We start from the raw sequence: 20,946 nt of genomic DNA, 5'->3' as shown, positions 1-20,946 counted from the left end.
CGGCCCCGCCCCTAATCCCCGCCCCCTGAGGCCCCGCCCCCGTCCAATGCTGAGCTCAGTCTGCGTCTCGTCGTTCCGCGGGCGCCAGGGGGCCGGCAAGCAGCAGCCACCCCAGCAGCAGCAGCAGCAGCAGCTTCAGCTGCAGCAGACACAGACACAGCCGCAGCAGCAGCAGCAGCAGCAGCAGCCACCGCAGGAGCTGCAAGAGCCGCCGCCGCCGCCGGAGGAGGAGGAGCCGCCGCCGCCGCCCGCAGCGCCCGCGCCCGCCGCCGAGTCCCCGGCGGGCCCCCCGGCACCCCGCGGGCCCGGGGGCCGGCGCGCCGAGCCATGCCCCGGGCTGCCGGCGGCGGCCATGGGGCGGCACGGCGGCGGCGTTGGCGACAGCGGCAAGATCGTGATCAACGTGGGCGGCGTGCGGCATGAGACGTACCGCTCGACGCTGCGCACCCTGCCCGGGACGCGGCTGGCCGGCCTGACGGAGCCCGAGGCGGCGGCGCGCTTCGACTACGACCCGGGCGCCGACGAGTTCTTCTTCGACCGGCACCCCGGCGTGTTCGCCTACGTGCTCAACTACTACCGCACGGGCAAGCTGCACTGCCCGGCCGACGTGTGCGGGCCGCTGTTCGAGGAGGAGCTGGGCTTCTGGGGCATCGACGAGACCGACGTGGAGGCGTGCTGCTGGATGACCTACCGGCAGCACCGCGACGCCGAGGAGGCGCTCGACTCCTTCGAGGCCCCCGACGCCTCGGCGCAGGCCCAGGCGGCGGCGGGGGGCGCGGCGGGCGCCCACGACGCGGGGCTGGACGACGAGGCGGGCGCGGGCGGCGGCGGGCTGGACGGCGCGGGCGGCGAGCTCAAGCGCCTCTGCTTCCAGGACGCGGGCGGCGGCGGCGGCGGAGCCGGGGGGCCCGGCGGGGGCGCGGGCGGCGCGGGCGGCACGTGGTGGCGGCGCTGGCAGCCGCGCGTCTGGGCGCTCTTCGAGGACCCCTACTCGTCGCGGGCCGCCAGGGTGAGCCGCTCTCGGGACCCCGGCCCGCCCGCCTCCTCCCGGGGCCTGGGAAAGTTCCTTGGGGTCCCCCCTGGGCTTTCTCGGCGAGTTATTGCACGGTTCTCCACACGCACCCTGGATTCTGCGCCCCCCAGGCCACCCTGTCTCCCGGAACCCTCTCTCCAAGAACCCCTGGGCCCCCAAATCTTCGTCCCCTCCCACCCTCTGTCTTGTAATCCTCTCTCCAAAGTTCCTGAGATCCTCAAAGACACGCTCTGGGCCCCCAAATCCTTGTCCCCCCACTCTGTGTCCTGTAAGCCCATCGTTCCTAAACTCAAAGGCACCCCCTGGGCCCCCAAATCCTTGCCTCCCCAGCCTGTCTCCTGTAACCCTCTCTCCAAAATCCCTGACACCCTCAAAGATAACCCCTGACTCTCCAAATCCTTGTCCCATCCTCTCTCCTGTGACCCTGTCATCCCTAAAACTCTCAAAGACACCCCCTGGACCCCCAAGTCCTCTTCCTCCTACCCTGTGTCCTGTAATCCCGTTCTTGCCACTCTCCAAAATCCCCGAGATCTTCATGCACTCTTTTTTTTTTTTTTTTTTTGGTTTTTTGGGCCACACCCGTTTAACGCTCAGGGGTTACTCCTGGCTATGTGCTCAGAGATCGCCCCTGGCTTGGGGGGACCATATGGGACGCCGGGGGATCGAACCGTGGTCCTTCCTTGGCTAGCGCTTGCAAGGCAGACACCTTACCTCCAGCGCCACCTACCCGGCCCTCTTCATGCACTCTTAACCCTCCAAATCCTCTCCCCCTATCCTGTCTCCTGTAATCCTGTTCTCATCTCTCTCCAAAATTCCTGTGACCCTCAGAGACACCCCCTAGTCCTCAAATCCTCACCCCCATTCTGTCTCCTGTAACCCTGTATCCCAAAGATTCTCAAAGACACCCCCTGGGCCCACAAATCCTTGCCCCTCCACCCTGTGTCCTGTAATCCTGTTCTCGCCTCTCTCCGTCATCCCTAAAACTCTCAAAGGCACCCTCGCCCCCCCAAATCCTCCGGGAACAGACCTAAGATTGCTCCCTGTCTCCCCGTTCTTTCCCATCCCCTTGGGAGGCCCGGCTCCAGCCCGCCCCTCTCTGCAAGTTTAAGTTTCTTTCTTTCTTCTTCTTTTTTTTTTTTTTTTTTTTTTGACATGTCCTATTTTTTCCACCCTCAGAGGCTCGATCTGCCCTTTTCTCAGCCTTCTGGACCCTTCTGGATGCTCCCCACCCGCTTGCTCTGCCTTCCCTGCTTCCCCCAGCTGTGCCTCTCCAGTCTCTTGGGATCCTGCAGCCCCCTGAGTTTTTGTGCCCCTTCTTGAGCCCTCTCTGTTCCCAATGTCCCGGGACTTCCCCCAGCCTCTGCCCTCTGCATTTCCTCTTCCTCAGGCTCCTTCTCCCTTCCCTGTCCCGGGACACCCCCACCTGCCCCAGAACCTCCCTGTCCCTTTTCTTCTTCAGTCACATCCTGTTCCAGAATTATCCCTAACTGCAGAACTTGGGGTTCTGCATTCCCTCTCTTTGTTTTCCATCTCCCTAACTTCCTTCACCAGACAGCTCGCAACTTTCTCCTGAGCTCTGGTACCTTCCTTCCACCCACTACTTCCTACCCTGACCCAAAGCCTTGTTTCATCCCTAGTCCAGAGCCAAGACCGGGCTCCCCGAACCCCAACCTTAACGGGGGATGAAAGAGGTTCCCGCCCCCTATCTGCTTGCTTCTCCCCCTGGCCCGCTACCTCTCGGGGCTGCCCCAAGAGGACAGTTCGGAATTGAGGGTGAGGGGATTTGCAGGGCGAGAAAGCGGAGCGACTCCCGGGGCGCTCCCCCCCCAAGATTCAGGGGGCCCCATCCCCTCCCCCCACCGTGCCGCGTCCTGGGCCAGGCCGGGGAAGGACGCGGAGGAGCCGCAGTGCCGCATTCGCGCCGGGGGAGGGAGCGCGGGGGGGGGAGGGCCCCCCCCCCGCAGGCTCCCAGAAAGTTTGGCCCCCGGGAAGCGCTGAGTTGGCGAGATTTGGGGTGCGGTGGGGGAGGAGGAACGGAAGGGAAGCGATCCCGGATCACCCCCTCCGGGCCTGGGTCTCTCTCTCTCTCTCTGTGCCTCCATCAATCCCACCTTTGCAAAGGGGACTGGGGTTGAGTTTGGGGAGGGGGCTCCGGGACCCTCTCCGAGGATGGCTCCTGGATGCCACTATTTTTATTTTATTGTATTGTGTTTTATTTCATTTCATTTCACTTTTGGGGGGCTTTTCTGCGTGTCTGTCTGTCTGTCTGCGAGCCCAAGTGGCTAGAACTGCTGGATGAAGCGGGGATGCGAGGCCGCGCCAAGTGGTCCTACCCCCCCCACGCCTTCTGCATCCCCATCCTCATCCCCAGCCCCATCCTCTGCCCTGATGGCTCCCTCAGCTTCTGCCAGGGCGGGGGTGGTCCAGGCGTGTGGCCCGGCCCCCTTGCAACTTTTGGACCCCCGCGGGAGCTCCGGGGGCTCCCGCCAGCCCGCCCAGGCTCAGTCCAGCCTCCCCGGCGGCGGCGCACTGCGGCGCGCGCCCACCCTGTCCTCCCTCGGGCCCGGCGGCGCAAGGGTTAAGCGGGCCCGGCGGCTCTGCGGCTGCGCAGTGGCGGCGGGTCCGGGCCGGGCGGCTGCGCACTGCGGCGGGAGCTGGCCAAGGGGCTGGCCCCCGGCCGGCCCGCCTGCCCCCACTGCGGTGCCGCAGCCTGCGCGGGGCATGCGCCGTGCGGCGGCCTCTGGCCTCTCCAGCCACTGCTGGGGGTGGTGGTGGGGAAGCTGGGGAGGGAGAGCAGGGCTCAGGAGTGTGGGGTCTGGGCCTGGGTCTGGGGGTGCCTCTCTGCAGCCCGGCCCATCCCCTCTCTGCACCCCCTCTTCTCCACTCACTCCCCAAAGTCTTGCCCAGGCCCCATTCCCTCTCCAGGGTAGGATAATTTCCTCCAGGCCAGTTCTGGAAAAACCCAGAAGTTTCACCTCCCATGTCCTGTCCTCTGGGGGGGGGGGTGGGACCCTGGGGTCTTTGGCCTTGTCTCTGCTCTCATCTCTCTGTCTCTGTCTCCTCTCTGTCTCTCTCCCGTCTCTCCTTTTCTCTCTTCTCTCACTTTCTCCTCTTTTCTCTCACTCCTCTCTCCCCTCTCCTCTCTTTCTCCTTTCCTCTCCCTCCTCTCTGACTCTTTCATTTTTATCTCCTCTCCCCACCCCCCTTTCTCTCACTCTCTAGCTCTCTCATTTCTCTCTTTTTTCTTTTTTTGGTTTTTGGGTCACATCCGGCAGCGCCCAGGGGTTACTCCTGGCTCTAGGCTCAGAAATTGCGCCTGGAAGGCTCGGGGGACCATATGGGATGCCGGGATTCGAGTCACCGACCTCTGCATGCAAGGCGAATGCCTTACCTTCATGCTATCTCTCCAGCCCCTCATTTCTCTTTCTATCTCTCTCACTCTTCTCCCCTCCACCAATTCAGGCTCTGACCTCACCTTCCTCGCCCCTTTTCCCTGCCCTCTTGAACCCTGGATTTTTCTGTCCCTATAACCCTCCCTCTGATTCAGCCTGATTCAGTGGCTCCCTTTGGGGTGGAAGGAGTTGGTACATTGGCACCAAAGTCCTTCAAGTCCTTTCCGAGCCCTTGATCTAGTGCTCACCTCCCCGTACCCCCACATCCTAATTACACAACGGCCAGAGCTGGGGTTTTTGGAGCCAGGCACCTTGTATCGTCCAAGTCAGTCCTTAAATAACTCTGAAAAAAAAAAAAGTTTCCAGAAAGCTGATGTGGGGGGATGGTGGAGGGGAGCCGGCTTGAGACCCAAATTTACTTCCTCGTGTCCCCCTCTGACTTCTTCCTTGTTTCCCCTCTCCCTGCCTGGCTGCAGTCCCCCAGATATCTCAGACAGGGTGTGGGACCTGAGAGATTCCCTCTTTCTGTGAGCAGACTTTGGGGGGCACAATTGGGAGCTGGGGAGCCCTAAAATGAAGCCACCCAGGAAACCAGGGGGCTGTGTTAGGAATGGGTCTGAGAAACAGCAGGGCCCGTTCAAGGCAAATTCTACCCCTGTTCTTAGCCTCTTTTTTTCAAAGTGGGTTTTTTTGTTGTTGTTATTTTTGCTTTGTTTTGCTTTTGGGGCTACACCCGGTGACACTCAGGGGTTACTCCTGGCTTTGCGCTCAGAAATCACTCCTGGTTCGGGGGACCATATGGGACACTGGGGATCGAACCCAGGTCTGTCCTGAGTCAGCTGCATGCAAGGCAAATGCCCTACTGCTGCACTATCACTCCGGCCCCAAAGTGGGCTTTTCTTTTGGGGGACAGAGGGTACAGGTATCTAGGAAGCGATGGAACCACGGATGAGGGCCAAATGCATCTCCAAGTCTGGGAGGAGCGGACGGAGCAGGGAAGCCCAAGGGCCAGATATCTTGGTCACCTCTCTCTCTCTCTCTTTCTCTCCGCCTCTCCCCACCACCCCACCCCTGCCCCGCAGTATGTGGCCTTCGCCTCGCTCTTCTTCATCCTCATCTCCATCACCACCTTCTGCCTGGAGACCCACGAGGGCTTCATCCACATCAGTAACAAGACGGTGACGCAGGCCTCCCCCATCCCGGGGGCGCCCCCCGAGAACATCACCAACGTGGAGGTGGAGACGGAGCCCTTCCTGACCTACGTGGAGGGCGTGTGCGTGGTGTGGTTCACCTTCGAGTTCCTCATGCGCATCACCTTCTGCCCGGACAAGGCCGAGTTCCTCAAGAGCAGCCTCAACATCATCGACTGCGTGGCCATCCTGCCCTTCTACCTGGAGGTGGGCCTGTCGGGCCTGAGCTCCAAGGCGGCCAAGGACGTGCTGGGCTTCCTGCGGGTCGTGCGCTTCGTCCGCATCCTGCGCATCTTCAAGCTCACCCGCCACTTCGTGGGGCTGCGGGTGCTGGGCCACACGCTTCGGGCCAGCACCAACGAGTTCCTGCTCCTCATCATCTTCCTGGCCCTGGGGGTGCTCATCTTCGCCACCATGATCTACTACGCCGAGCGCATCGGGGCCGACCCCGACGATATTCTGGGTTCTAATCACACCTACTTCAAGAACATCCCCATCGGCTTCTGGTGGGCCGTGGTGACTATGACCACCCTAGGCTACGGCGATATGTACCCCAAGACCTGGTCGGGGATGCTGGTCGGGGCGCTGTGCGCCCTGGCTGGGGTGCTGACCATCGCCATGCCCGTGCCGGTCATCGTGAACAACTTCGGCATGTACTATTCGCTGGCCATGGCCAAGCAGAAGCTGCCCAAGAAGAAGAACAAACACATCCCCAGGCCCCCCCAGCCCGGCTCGCCCAACTACTGCAAGCCCGACCCGCCACCCCCGCCACCCCCGCCGCCTCCCCACCCGCATCACCAACACCACCACGGAGGAGGAGGCATCAGCCCGCCCCCACCCATCACGCCGCCCTCCATGGGGGTGACCGTGGCCGGGGGCTACCCGCCCGGGCCTCATGCGCACCCCCCCGGGCTGCTCAGGGGGGGCGCGGGCGGGCTGGGGATCATGGGGCTGCCCCCACTCCCCGCGCCCGGGGAGCCCTGCCCTTTGGCTCAGGAAGAAGTGATTGAGATCAACCAGGCAGGTGAGAAGGGGTGACTGTTGAGGGGAGGGTTTTTTTTTGGGGGGGGGACGGGGATTAGGGACCGAGGTTCTGGAGACCCAGTCTAGGAGGAGTTGACAGAAGCCAGAGGCAGCTTTTTAGGGGTGCGCTGAGAGAAAGGGGTTTCTTTCGGGTCGCAGTGGCCGGGCACTCATGGGATTTCCAAGGGGCTCGGGAGAAGGAGAAAGATGGGGGGCTCGTTCGGGACTGGGGTGTGGATAGAGGGGGTCCCTCCCTGGCCCAGACTCCGTTAAGCAGGGCCTTGGGCCAGGACTGGGGAGAGAGATGGCGCAAACTTGGGGACTCTGGGAATCCAAGATCCTGGCTGACCAAGTTGATGACTTAGCGACCTGATCCTGGGGCTCAGCTGGGCTCAGGCAGAAAAGGGGAGATCGTGGTTGTGCCCCCTGGGGTGTCCAGAACAGGGAGAGGCCGTGGGGGGGCCCTCACCCCCCCTGTGCTTAAGTAGGTCAAGAAAGGTAGCTGGGCCGCCTGGGCCCCCCCTCGCTCCCTCAGCTGCTGACCCAGTTTCTCACCAATTAAAAATAGCTGCCGCCAGAGCCTGGGGACCCCCGGCACCCCTCCTTTCTCCACCGTCACCTCAGCCCTTCCCCACCAGGACCTCCCGGACCTCCGCCTCACCCTGCAGTGCCCCCCATTTTCCCTCACGGCTGCCCAACACCCCTCAGCACACACCAGACCCCGCTCACCTGGTCTCAGGGTCCCTAAAACTCTGTCCCCACCCCCAGACCTGCACCCGGGGCTCTGGGCCCTCCATGCTTCGACCCCCCAGGCCCCAGGTCACTGGGCTGCCATGCCTTACTCTCCTTTTTGGGATGGGGGTTGGGTTACACCTGGCAACACTAGGGTTACTCCTGGCTCTGAGCTCAGAAATTGCTCCTGGCAGGCTCGGGGGACTATATGGGTTGCCGGGGATCAAACCTCAGTCCATTCTGGGTCAGCTGTGTGCAAGGCAAGTGCCCTGCTGCTGTGCTATCCCTCTGGCCTTCTCACTCTCCTTTTGTGTCTGTGTCTGACCCGGGGGCGCAGATCCCCGACCCAACGGGGACCCGGCCTCTGCCGCGCTGGCCCACGAGGACTGTCCGGCCATCGACCAGCCAGCTGTGTCCCCCGAAGACAAGAGCCCCATCACCCCCGGGAGCCGCAGCCGCTATAGCCGGGACCGTGCCTGCTTCCTCCTGACCGACTACGGCCCGTCCCCAGACGGATCCATCCGGAAAGGTGAGGCGCCTTTCCGGCCCCGGGACAACCCCCCACACGCACGGGGGAGGCCGGGAGAGGCGCATGGGGTGGGGGGGAGGTTCCCGACTCCCCCGACACACACCCCGTGGTCCCCACCCCTTCCCTCAGTCCCACCTCACCTGTCTTTATTCCATCTCCATCTCCCCCCACCCCAACCTTCTCGGACCCTCTGGCCTCTTCCCCACCCCAGTCACCGGTGCTCCCCCACTGGCCCCCCCAGACTGGCGTAAGCCAGGCCCCCCCAGCTTCTTGCCCGACCTCAACGCCAACGCTGCGGCCTGGATTTCCCCCTAAAGGACGAACCCCTCCCCCAGGGGTAAGTACCCCCACCTGCCCGACCACCCCTGTCCCCCCACCGACTAACCCCTCGAGAACGTGCACCTCCCACTGACCGAGACTCCCGTCACCACCTCCCTTTGCACCTCCTGACTGCTGGCTCTGCCCCTCACTCACCCCCAGAACTAACCCCCGGACCCTCACTGCACGCCCCAGTTCCACGACTGACCCTCATCCACCACCCCCTGCTTCCACCCCCCTCACCTCGCTCTTTGGCTTCATGGAGAAAAGGGGCGGGGAGGAGAAGCTCCAGACCCCCTAGACTGCTTGGCACCCAGCACCTCGTCTGTTTGGGCAGTGAACAAAGGCTGGGGGACCGCCCAGGAGCTCCCCCAATTGTCTCTGAAAGGCAGACAGAGCCAGAAGGTTCCTCTTTGAGGTGACATGAGCTCAGCTGGGAGGAGTAGAGAGGGGCTTTAGTGGTGCCAAGGCAAGGGGAGACCCACAGAGCTGGCAGAGGACGGGGCCTTGCCCAGCGGCCAAATCACATCCTGATGCCCATGGGCACAGAGAGACGCTGGGGTGGATGGACAGAGAGACAGATAGGTGATATTTGAGAGGAACAGGTATCCCAGGAGTTAGGGGCAAGTGGCATTAAGGGGATAACTTGGGGGGACTCCAGTCAACAGCACATGCTTCTACTCTGGGCTCTGTCCCTCTAGTACACCCGTCATTCCAGTCATTCACTCAGCTGCTCACTCTTCCACACACAGGCCCACTGCAGCCATAGTTGGCTTGGGAGCCCTGGTTGACCATCCAAGGGGCCTGGTTACCAATAAAACTTTATTGGAACACGGACACTATTTGACACAGGCCAGAGGACAGATGGACACACACAGACACACACACACAGACACACAGACACAGACACACAGACACACAGACACACACACACACACACACACACACACACACACACACCTCAAGCATCCTGGAGGATCAAAAATAATTCCTCTCAGAGACTGACTGGAAGCAGCAGAGTGAGTGGGTCACACGCCCTCAAGTGCTAGGACACAAGCTTGTCCTCAGGCAACATGGGGCCAGGCATGCTCATAGAGTCCACAACCCTGTCACTCCGACACACTGCCCTGTGGGGGTTGCCATGGTGGCCTGGGAGGCCTGTCCTTGCGCCCTGATGTCTCTTTAGGGATGTGTGATCGTAAAATAGTTTTGCAAAAGAATCGGGGTTCGGGATGACGGCGCTACCCGTGCAGGGAGCCAGCCTGAGTAGTGATCCCTGAGCACTGCTGGGTATGGCTCAAGCCGTCCCTGGCCCCCCAAAAGCCCAAAGTAGTACATCAATGAGGATATGCCTAGAACCAAGGAAGGGGGCAAGAACAGCTGAGAGGGGGGTGCCAGCCCATCCAGAGGGTTCAGGAGGAAAGAATTTAGCTCAGCACTGATAGAAACATTGATGACAAACATTCCTGGCCCCTTTGCATTAAGTGTGTATGTGAGGGCCAGAGTGATAGGACAGCACAGCAGGGAGGGCATGTGCCTTGCATGGGTTCAATCCCTGGCATCCCCTACAGTCTCCCAAGCACTGCAAGGGAGTAACCCCTGACCGCTGTCAGGTGTGACCCCCAAACAACAACAAAAAAATAAAATGGAAATGGACTCGTTTCCCTATGGAGCAGAATTTGGGGAACCTCCTGTCAGTTCCCCCCAAATCTCACAGATGGACGTGTGACCCCAGGCCCCGTAGCAGACGGGGATGAGCCCAGGAGACTGTCCGGCCCCGTGGGTGCATCCCTCCCTCCGTCCCTAAATCTCTCATCACCTTCCATCTCCATCTATCACCAGCCTGTTCCCCTCCCTCGTCCCCCTCCCTGCTTGTATCCAGTCCTGTTCCCACCCTCTGTCCCCCCCCAGTCTGGAGGGGCCCATGGAGAGGAGGGGAGGCTAGGGAGGGCTTTGAGGGTGCGGGCACGGGAGGAGGGGTGTCGGGGATATCTCCGCTTCTCTTGCCTCTGATGCCGAAATCCATCCATTGAACTCAAATGCTGGCGGAGCCGATGGGGTTGGCTGACTCGCCTGGACCCCTCTACCGCCTCTGTCACCCCCCACCCCCCACTGTTGAACCCCTTCTCCGTTCCCCCCTCCAGCACCCAAAGGCCCCTCCTCCCCTCCCAGACCTCCCCCTGAAACCCCCACAAACCCTCCCATCTTCCCCTCCTGGACCTCCCCCCCATATCCCTACAAACCCTCCCTTTTCCCTTCCCCATCCTCCCCCTGGACCCCCTTCCTCCCCTCCTCCCCCCAGGCACCCGGAAGCTCCTTCCACATTTGGAGTCTGGCCATCTCACTGCTCCCCCCTTTCCCCGGAAAACACCAGAGAGGAGGGAGAGATTCCGGCGTTTCTCCAGCCCCCCAACAGTGAGGCTGTGTTGGGGGGTCCCCCCGGCCCCCCACTCCCTGCCGTGACTCTGTGTATTTCTGTCCCCAGCTCTTGTCACCGCCTGAGACCGCGCGAGACCCTCGGTCCCCCCCTGCCCCTTCCCCCCAGGTTAGCAATTGGGAATGGCTGGGAGGGGGCCCCCACCCCAACACTGGGCTCCTGGCCCCCCACTTCAGGCCCCCACAGTGTCTCAGAGAGCCCTGGAACCCCTGAGATACACACACACACACACACACACACACACACACACACACACACTGTATACCATCTTGGAAGACACCTGGCCCCCCACTTCAGGCCCCCACAGTGTCTCAGAGAGCCCTGGAACCCCTGAGATACACACACACACACACACACACACACTGTATACCATCTTGGAAGACACACTGAAGGTTTCCAGGAACCCCACACCAGCTCCACGGGAGCCCAGAACCTTCTGGAGCCTGAAGGGAAGCCTGGAGGTCGTCCCCTTCCCATTCTGGCCCTTCTGGGGCCCCTTCAGGACACCCCGTGGGTGTCTTTAATCGAAGACTCAGGGCACAAGGCCCCCAGGCCCTTCTCCTGCACACCACAGGGTCCCCGAGTCCCCCCCCCCAGAACAGGGGTGAGTCCCCATCCCCCCTTCAGACACCCGACAGAGTCGCGGGTACTGCCATTGCCCTTCCCCACACCCCTGCAGCACCCCCATTCCACCCACCTGAGACCCTCCACCGGCTGCTCCCACTCGCATCCCACCGAGCTACCATAGCCCGCTGCGCCCCATCTGCCTTGCTGCCCCCCCCTGCCTCAGAAGAGGGAACCAAGGGTAGGGGGTGTTGGGGGTGGGAGGTGGGGTTGGGGGATTGGTGGGAGGCTATGGGGGTGCGGGGGGCTGGCGGGATCCCCCCTCACCCGCTAACCCTCAGTCTCTCTCCCCACCCCATGTCTGAACGTGTTCCCGATGCCGACTGACCGATCTGTTCGCCTCTCTCCTGTCTCCCCGACTCCCCCGTCTCCTTGGCTTCTGCCCCCCCATTCCATCTCCTGCCGTCTGTCCGTCTGTCTGTCTGTCCATCCATCCGTCTGCTGTCCACCTGTCTGTCTTGGTCTCTCTGTGTCTGTCTCTGCTCTCTGTGTGTCTTTCTCTCTCTCACCTTCCTGGCTTGGGGGTCCCTGTCTGCACCCCCACGCTCCTTTCCCCTCTTTCTGCTCCCCTCTCCCAGGTTACGAAAAATCTCGCAGTCTGAGCAGTATCGCAGGCCTGAGCGGGGTGTCCCTGCGCCTGGCGCCCCTAACCACTCCCCCTGGCTCTCCCAGGGCCACCCGCCGTGCTCCCCCCACCCTGCCCTCCATCCTCTAGCGCTCCCCGAAACCCCCCCTTGTAGGGGGCCTGGGGGGTGATGGGGAGGAAGGCCCAAGGAGCTGGGGGTGGGAGGTGGGAAAGGAAAGGATGACGGTTTTTTTTTAATATAGAAGAAAAAAGGTGAATAATATGCAACCGAGAGATGCCAGCAGACACCCCAGTTCAGCCCCCGGCCCTCCCCCACACCGGGGGCACCCCAAGATGGAGGGGGAGGAGCCAGGCCCCCTAGCCCACCCACCCCCAAATGAAGCTTCTCAGGTCTCCGCGAGCCATAGGACACCCGGTCCCGGCACCTCACCTCGTGTAAATAAGTCAGAATCACGCCCACCAACATCTTGGGGTACCACCCCCAGGCTCTGCATGTCCCCCCCCAGCCCGGGCACCCTTCAGCACACCTCAGCAATAAGCCGCCGGTGGGGGCTGCATGCTGCGCGCCTTCCTTCCGGGGACTGGCACTGGGCAGGGCACGGGGACCTGAGGGGGCCCCTTGGCTGGCCTTTCAGCTGGGGGGGGCTCCTCTGGCCTCCTCTCTTCACTCCCCAGGGCAGCCCAGCCAGCAACGATGACAGAAAAACAATAACATTTAGCAGCACTGGGGGAACAAGTAGCCCCAGAACAGCAGAGTCGAGGGGGGCCAGATCTAGGGGCTCCCCGCACGCGCCCTCTTGCTGCCCTCTGCATGGACTCAGAGCCCCCCCAGCCTCCGGGGTGATGGGCTCCTGCACACTAAGTCTCTCCCTATTGCCATGAGACCTGCACCCAGAATCCCGAGAAGACTGATCCTGGCACCCTGCTCCCCCCACCTCCCCACACCCCTGCACCCCGGGATGTCCCCCCTTCACAGCCCTCTCAAATATCTCCAAGACCGCACCCCTTCTCCCTTCAGCCTCTGGGATGCGCCAACCCCCCCCCCACGACTCAGACACCCCCCAGCTCCTCAAGCCAGCCTCACACCCCAAATCTCAGACGTCACCTCAGGTCTCTCTGCACCTCGCTAGAATTTCAAATTTCCCCCACCCCAGATGGGCTTGGCCTGTCTGCAATTCCAGGGAACCAGCCCTTCCCAGGGCCTCCCCAAAACCTCCTTCCCTTAAGGGGTGCTCCCAGAAGCATGCTTGAGCCTAGAGATGGCTGCTTAGGACCCTTGGAGGCCTAGCTTGGGACTTTTGGTGTTCCACACCAGTTCAAAGGTTGACACTCCTCAGCGCTTCATGGTGCATACCCAACCCAAAGGGAAGGGGGGCACTCTATGGGGGTGAGGGGGGCTGGGAGACCCTCCCACCTCCACTGGGCACCCCGAGGTTGCAAAATCACTTCTCACCCCTGCATCCGGGCTCACCAAATAACTCGCTACCTCCCCCACGCCCGGAGACTCCACTCCGAGTCCCCATGTTCTCAGAGGATCTCCCCCTTTTGGAGTGGGGGGGTCCCCAGAAATAGCCTCCTCCCTCCCTCTGCTCCCAACACCTCAGGACCTTCCCCTCCTCCCCACGAGACACCCCGAGGGTCAGGGACAAGGGGGGCTGTTACTGAGCATGATTCTGGATGCAACGATTCCTATGCAAGGGCCATTTCAAGGCTCCCCATCTCCCCTCGGACCCAACCCCCTGCGAATCTAGGGGTGTGGGCTCTGAGAGGGAGCAGGGGCAAAGGGCTAAGGGGGCTGCAGACATCAGGGTATAGGGGTGTGGGGAGAATTCTATTGCCAAAGGGTTCAACTTCTTTCCAAAACACAAGAATTCAAAGCCACGCCCGACCCTCGGGAGACCCTTGGGGATGGGGATGGGGTGGGTGGGTGGGTTGGAGGGTCTTTTTTCCCCCCAAAGTCTCCAAACACCTCGGATCCCTCACTATCGACTCCCCAATGCTCCTGCGTCCTGCGCAGGCCCAACCACAGCGAATCCCACTTCTGTTGGGTGTTTTCTTTGGGGGGCAGTTTTAAGTTCTGCTTCTTTCCACCACTTCACCACAGTCATTAGGAAGGAGAAGGGGGTGAATCCATGGCTCTTGTGGCCCAGCACCCCAACATTCAACCAGCGGCGTGGGGATGGGGTTTGGGAGCGCAGGGCCTGCCTGCCCCCTGCACGCACCTGCTTGTGCTCAATGCATGATGCGCCCCAACGCTGCGCTCCTGCACGGGGCGACTGGGGTGGGGGCAAGGAATTGGGGGGGGTCTTCCTGAGCTCAGCGGCTTCCCCCTAAAACACACACACAGAAACACACACTCAGCAATAAGTTTCTCCCACTCCCAACATGGGCAGGACTGGCCTGGCCAGTTGGCGCATGGAGAGGGGGGCACGACGTGGGGAGGCAGCGGCAAAGTGGGGGGTCGCTCTCAGGGATGTGGGGCGGGTGGGGGTCCGGAGTCGGTGTGGGGGAGGGAGGTCTGCAAAAATTTAAAAAAATCAAATCAGTCGCTCAATAAAACGTCCCACTCTGGTGCTATCGCGCGCGGGTCTTCCTAGCTCAACCCCAGGGCAAGGAAGGAGGGTCGCTGCGGCCCCCCCAGGCCTCCCCCAAAAGCCCACGCCGGGTGCATGAACCGCCCAACGCCGAAGCTGCCGCATGTCACCCCCCACCTGTCCCCAAAGGAAAAAGTGTCATGCCCCCCTCCCCACCCACCCCAATAAAAATTTCCTTTTCATTTAAAAACTCGTATCCCGTTTTTTTTTTTTTTGGAGGGGGATTGTCTTGGTTTTTGGTCAGGCTGTTTCCATCTGGGGAGGGGTGTGTGACCTTCAAGGGCTTAGGAAGCTGGGAAGCGGGGTGTACTTTGGGGGGGTATACATGCCTTTCAGGGAGGGGGCATTCTCATCGGGTTATCTGGAGCATCAGCCTGCCTCAGTTTCCCTGAGGAACTAAATAGGGATCTCTGGTAAGTTGGGCGCTTGGGCAGGCGGTGCAAGGCTGCGTAGTTCCTGACCTGGGGTCCCAGCCACTGGGTGGTTTCGGCTTGGAGAAGGTTTGAGATTGTTTCTATCAATGAGTTTATTTTATTTTTGGTTTTTGGGTCACACCCGGCGGCTCTCAGGGGTTACTCCTGGCTCTGCGCTCAGAAATCGTTCCTGGCAGGCTCAGGGGGGACCATAGGGGATGCCAGGAATAGAACCCAGGTCTGTCCTGGGTTGGCTGCATGCAAGGCAAACACCCTACCGCTGTGCTCTCTCTCTGGCCCCTCTGTCAATGAGTTTAAAGGGTGAGAGTGATGGTTCATCGGGGAGGGCACATGATTTACACCAGTGGTCCCGAGTTCAATTGCTGGCACATCCCATAGTGTCCCCCTGAGCACCGCTGAGTGTGGCAAATAAATGAGTGGTTGAGGTGGTGGAGTCATTTCACAGAGTGTGAAGGGTCCTTTCTGCTGGGTATTGTTGGGGGGAGGCTAGAAAACAAAATCTCCAGTTCCTGGGTGTGCTGAGAGCGAGGTGACACCCCCCCCCAAGTCCCGCATCCCGTAGCAGGGTGCCTGGGCAGACCGACCACACCCCCAACTGGATTGCAGAGATCATACCCACCTCCTCTGAGGGTGGCTGGGTGAGGGGAAGTGAATTCACACCCACCAGAGGCCAATGGAGATCGGGGTTCCCCTGGCCTATCAGAGCCCCCCACAATACCCTCACCTGCCCATGCAGCAAGACCAACAGCCACAAGGAGAAGGTCTGGAACTGAAGTTTATTTTTGCCAGAGCCAGACGGGGTCCCTGGAGAGAAGGGTCTGAGGGGAGACCCCCCCTTTAATTTACTCCTCTGCAAAAGATGGCAGAGCTTTGGGGGTGCAGACAGTGGCTGCTCAGAATTTTGGGGGTTAGAGATACCCAGAGGTGAAGCGAGGGGGAAGGGGCACGGGAAGCCCTGTTTGGGGGTACAGGGAATCTGTGCACCCTAATAAGAACCGTATTCATTCACCACGGAAAGGGAGCCAGAAGGGGAACCTCAACTTATCACCACACCCACACTGCCTCCCGAGAGGGGGAGATAATGAAACCCAGGCCTTGCTTCGTGACTGGCCCTTCCTCTGTGTCGAGGGGGGCACAAGGAGTCTTGGGGGGCCCAGCCGCCCTGTAGGGTGATAAGTGCAGTGGTGTTGGCCTGGCCCCGTTTCCGAAGTCCAAAAGGGCAGATGCGTAGAACAGGCCTCTGCACCTCCGAATGGGGCCCAAGCAGGGGGTACGGTCACTGGGGCTGGGCGGCGGGGGGTCCCTCAGGCTCTGGGGCTACTGGTGAGGCCCCCGGATTCGCCTCGTCGACCTCCTCGTCCGATGCTACGCCCTCCTCCAAGTGGAAGACTTCACGCACTGTGCGGGTGGTGAAGGTGAGAGGTCCGCGGCTGTGGGGAGACAGGGAAGTGGAGATGGAGATAGGGGACAGTAGGATAGAGGGGGGATGCCTCTAGGGAGAAAAGTCACCCCGAGAAATAGGGCAGAAAGGAAGAGAACCCGTGGTGTGTCTCGGGTACCTTCCCTCACCCTATTCTCACAGTCTCCACACCCACTCCCCTAACACACAGCTGCTCCCCTGGGCCCTACCGGAGCCGGTTTCTGAGCGTGACCACCTCTCGGTTCATGGACTCGTTGGACTCTGTGATGTCTTCCAGCTCCCGCTGCAGCCGCCTTCGGCCCGCCTGGGCCCGGGACGCCTCTTCCTCGGCCTCTTCCACCTGCCTCTTCAGCTGCTTCATCCGCAGGTTCCCCTTCTCCAACTTGAGGGGTCCAGGAGAGTGGGGTCACCCTTCTGGTGTGGACTTCATCCCCTCAGCGAGGGGCCCAGAACTTTCTACCCATTCACCTGCCCAGCCTCGGCCTCTCCACTTGCCTCAGACATTTCCACCCCCTTGACAGAAGATGGACCCATGTAGGACATGGACTGGTTCTGTCCCTCTGTTGTCCCTCCCGACTCGGGGCCCATTTGGGGAGTGATTCTCCCTGGTCTCTCATTCCAGGCCCCACAGAACCGAGCCCTGACATCACCTCTCCCTAAGTAGAACTTAAGTAGGAACCAAAGCCCAGTTTGGCAGCTTGAAGGCAAGTGCCCTCCCCGCTGTGCTATTGCTCAGGCCCCTCTGCTGAGCTTTTAAGGGCACAGAGTTCGGTCAAATCACCCCAGTAATCCATTCAGGGAACAATGTGGTACAAATTCTATTCCCTTTTTTTTTTTTGGTTTTTGGGCCACACCCTGTGACGCTCAGGGGTTACTCCTGGCTATGAGCTCAGAAGTTGCTCCTGGCTTCTTGGGGGACCATATGGGACGCCGGGGGATCGAACCGCGGTCCGTCCTAGGCTAGCGCAGGCAAGGCAGGCACCTTACCCCTAGCGCCACCGCCCGGCCCCTCTATTCCCTTTTATAGTTTCTGTTTCCTCCCATGTAAAATGGGGCTGATGTGGGAATGAGACCTTATTATTATTATTTTTTTTCAAAAGGGTGAGGGCATCTCTTTAGCTATGCTTAGTGGTCAACACCCCCATCCATACTTGAAAAACCAGACTGGATGGTTCAACACTAAGGTCTGGGGCCACCACCATCATGCCAGGCAGTGCTCAGGTCCTCCATGCTACATCTGGTATGTTGGGGAACTGAACTTGGGTTTCCTTTACAGGCATGACCTATTGATGTCTCCAGTTGTCCTCTTGGCCCCAAGCCACACTTTTTGTTGGTTTGTTTTGGGCCATACCCGGTAACCAAGAGGTTACTCTTGGCTCTGCACTCAAGGGTTATTCTTCACAGTGCTCATGGGACCCAATGGGTTGGCCATGGGCAAGGCAAATGCCCTCCCCGATGTGCTATCTTTCTGGGCCCACCATATCTCTCTCTCTCTCTCTCTCTCTCTCTCTCTCTCTCTCTCTCTCTCTCTCTCTTCTCTTCTCTTCTCTTCTCTTCATCTTTTTTTTTTTGTTGTTTTTGGGCCACACCCAGCAGTGCTCAGGTGTTACTCCTGGCTGTCTACTCAGAAATAGCTCCTGGCAGGCACGGGGGATCATATGGGATGCCAGGATTCGAACCAACAACCTTAGGTCCTGGGTTGGCTGCTTGCAAGGCAAACACCACTATGATATCTCTCCAGCCCCTTCATCTCTTATTAAATTGTTTTGAGATCATCACTTCACTTTGTTTAGGTTTTGATTTGGGGGCCACACCTGGTGATGCTCAGGGGTTCCTCTTGGCTGTGCTCTCAGGGATCACCCCCAATTGGCAGAGCTCAAGGGACCATAAGCTGCTGAAGACTGAATATGGGTTGGCCACATACAAGACAAGTGTCCTCCTGTTGTGCAAACGCTCCAGCCCTATTTACTTACTTCTCCTTTATGTGTCTCCATAGTTTCCCTTGAAGAAGGGGAGAAATCATGGGACCAATCTCAAGAACTGGCAGAAATCAAATTATTCTACGGGGCCGAGCAATAGCATAGCAGAGAGGGTGTTTGCCTTGAACTCAGCCAACACAGATTCGATGCCTGGCATCCCATCAGGTCTCCGGAGCACTACCAGAAGTGATTTCTGAGCACAGAACTGGAAGGAATCTCTGAATGCTGCTAGGTGTGGCCCAGAAATACCTCCCCCAATTTTATTCCACAGGGTGTGAGGCGCCATGTCTGCTGGATGAACAGGCTATTATTTTGCTCTGCACTACCATCTTTAGATTGGGTGTCTGCCCTTTCCTGGAGTCTCAGTTCCTAGCAGGATTTCCCCCGGATTCCCGATTTTCCAGGTCTCAGAGTAGCTTGGACTCCAGCCCCCTGGAAGCCCCTTGTTCTGTCCTTGGAGCACAGTCCTTGGGGAGTGGGCCCAGCTGCTCACCTGGTCACGGAGCTGGTCGGCCGCCCTCCGCTCCTCCTCCACCTGGAGCACCACCTCCTTCAGCCGTTTCTCAGCCCTGCGGACCAGCTTCCCGGAGAGGATGCGCTCCCTGGAGGGCACAGGACAGGCAGGGGTGAGGCCTCACTTGGCTGTTGTGGCAGCCCCATAGCTGAGTGAAGGTCTCTTTTCTTCCCTCTCTTTTTCCTTCTTCCTTTCTCTCTTCCTTCCCTCTTTCTTCTTCTGTTCCTTTCCTTCATTCTTTTTTCCCTGCTTTCCTTCCTTCTTTTGCTCCTTTCCCTTTTTCTCTCCTTCCACTTCCCTCCTTCATTGCTTCCTTATTTCTTTCCTTCCAGTCTTCCTTCCCTCCCTCCCTCCCATCCTTCATTCCTCTATTTCTTTCCTTCCCATACCTGGCAACAGTCAGGAATTTTTTTCTTTTTTTTGTTTTTGAGCCACACCCGGTGACGCTCAGGGGTTACTCCTGGCTATACGCTTAGAAATTGCTCCTGGCTTGGGCGACCATATGGGGCGCTGGGGGATCGAACCGCAGTCCATTCTGGGTCAGCCGAGTGCAAGGCAAATGCCCTACTGCTGCACCACCACTCCAGCCCCAACAGTCGAGATTTACTCCTGGCTCTAAACTCAAGAATCACTCCTAGCAGTTCTTAGGGATCATATGAGATGCCCACCAGCAGTGATCCCTGAGTGCAGAGCCAGAAGTAAGCCCTGAGCACTGTTGGGTGTGTCCCATAAAACAATAACAAATAAAAGAAAATGAAATAAGAGCTGCTGTTTCAAATCCCTAAATGTTGGGAGTGTTTGTTATGCAGCTATAGTGGATGGTTACACTCCTCTTCCTTCCTTCCTTCCTTCCTTCCTTCCTTCCTTCCTTCCTTCCTTCCTTCCTTCCTTCCTTCCTTCCTTCCTTCCTTCCTTCCTTTACATTTATTTCGAACCATCATGAGCTATAGGTACAAAGTTGTTCATGGAGTTTCAGTCATAAAATGTCCAACTCCCTTCAGCAGAGCACATTTCCTGCCGCCAATGCTCCATATTTCCCTCCCCCACTTCGCTTCCTCCCTGCCTGTCTCTATGGCAGACATTTTTATTTTGTTTTGTTTGGTGGTGCTCAGGAGTTACTCCTGGTTCTGCCCTCAGAAATCACTCCTAGTGGGCTCAAGGGACCATATGGGACATGGGGGACCAAACCCAGGTCAGCCACATGCAAGGCAAATACGCTATGTGCTGTACTATCACTTCAGCTTCTGGCACACATTTTTCTTCTTTCTCTCTCTCCTCCCTCTTTCCCTTTTATTTATTTTGTTTGTTTGTTTGTTTTGGGGCCATGCCCAGTGACACTCAAAGGTTTCTCCTGGCTATGCGCTCAGAAATTGCTCCTGACTTGGGGGACCACATGGAACACTGGGGGATCGAACCGTGGTCTGTCCTAGGCTAGCGTGGGCAAGGCAGACGCCTTACTGTTTGCCTCACTGCTCCGGCCCCTCTCTTTCCCTTTTAAATACTAGTTTGCAGTATTGCAACTGAAGAGGCATCGTGCCTACCCTTGCCCTTCTTTCCAGCACCCAGTTCTGGTCCAGAGTGGCCATTCCCAACCTCACGGTCCCATTCTATCCTCTTCCCATTCTGTACTCGCCCCGTTCATCCCCGTCTCCCCACCGACCTGGTCTCCTGCTCCAGCTGCTCCTCGGCCTGTGCCAGCTTGGACTCCAGCGAGGCGATGGTCATCTTCTGGCGGGCCTTGGCTCCCGCGTCCTCTTCACCCAGGCGCTCTCGGAGCTCTTGCATCTGTCGCTCCAGCTGCTGACGCCCGCTCTCCGCCTTGGCCGAGAAGCTGCGCTCGGCTGACAGCTCTGAGGTCAGGGACTCCACCTGCAGTGGGTGGGTGAGACTGGAAGTCAGTCAAGGTGAAGGGTGGGAGGGAGGTAGAGCCAGGTGCACCCCCCCCCTATATAGAATTAGGCGAGTTCCACTTAGCGGAAGGAATTTTTTTCCTTTTATTTGTGTGTGTTTTGGGCCGCAAGGCTCAGGCCTACTCCTGGCACTAAGCTTGGGGGATCCCTCCTGGGATCGCTTATGGGGTGCCAGAGATCAAATCCAGTGCTTTACCCACTGTACTACCTCTCTAGCCCCAAAGAGTGTTG

General features: G+C 59.5%; 2 protein-coding genes across 6 annotated transcripts in view; one reads left to right on the top strand and one right to left on the bottom strand.

Annotated features, from left to right (window-relative positions):
- The first annotated feature begins 298 nt into the window (after positions 1-298).
- KCNC3 (potassium voltage-gated channel subfamily C member 3) lies at positions 299-14,648 on the top strand. Its single transcript, XM_049787007.1, is given in 7 exon segments — positions 299-1,009; positions 5,508-6,639; positions 7,708-7,899; positions 8,111-8,130; positions 8,132-8,236; positions 10,703-10,762; positions 11,857-14,648. Coding segments are annotated over 7 exon segments (2,190 nt in total). The 5' UTR covers positions 299-352; the 3' UTR covers positions 11,881-14,648.
- A 1,001-nt stretch (positions 14,649-15,649) lies between these two features.
- Positions 15,650-20,946, bottom strand: part of MYH14 (myosin heavy chain 14) — a 56,956-nt gene continuing 51,659 nt past the window's right edge. For all 5 annotated transcript variants that reach the window (XM_049786995.1, XM_049786998.1, XM_049786997.1 and 2 more), the window contains 4 exons: positions 20,466-20,674; positions 18,785-18,893; positions 16,522-16,694; positions 15,650-16,322 (listed from right to left, as the gene is read on the bottom strand). In XM_049786995.1, coding sequence (XP_049642952.1) covers positions 16,169-16,322; positions 16,522-16,694; positions 18,785-18,893; positions 20,466-20,674 — 645 coding nt within the window. In that variant the 3' untranslated portion in view covers positions 15,650-16,168. The remainder of the gene's footprint in view (positions 16,323-16,521; positions 16,695-18,784; positions 18,894-20,465; positions 20,675-20,946) is intronic.

Source organism: Suncus etruscus, chromosome 14 (assembly GCF_024139225.1).
Source record: "Suncus etruscus isolate mSunEtr1 chromosome 14, mSunEtr1.pri.cur, whole genome shotgun sequence".
In the NCBI taxonomy this organism is placed as follows: Eukaryota; Metazoa; Chordata; class Mammalia; order Eulipotyphla; family Soricidae; genus Suncus; species Suncus etruscus.
The sequence above is the reverse complement of the archived record's forward strand: the minus strand, read 5'-3'. Positions and strand labels throughout refer to the sequence as shown.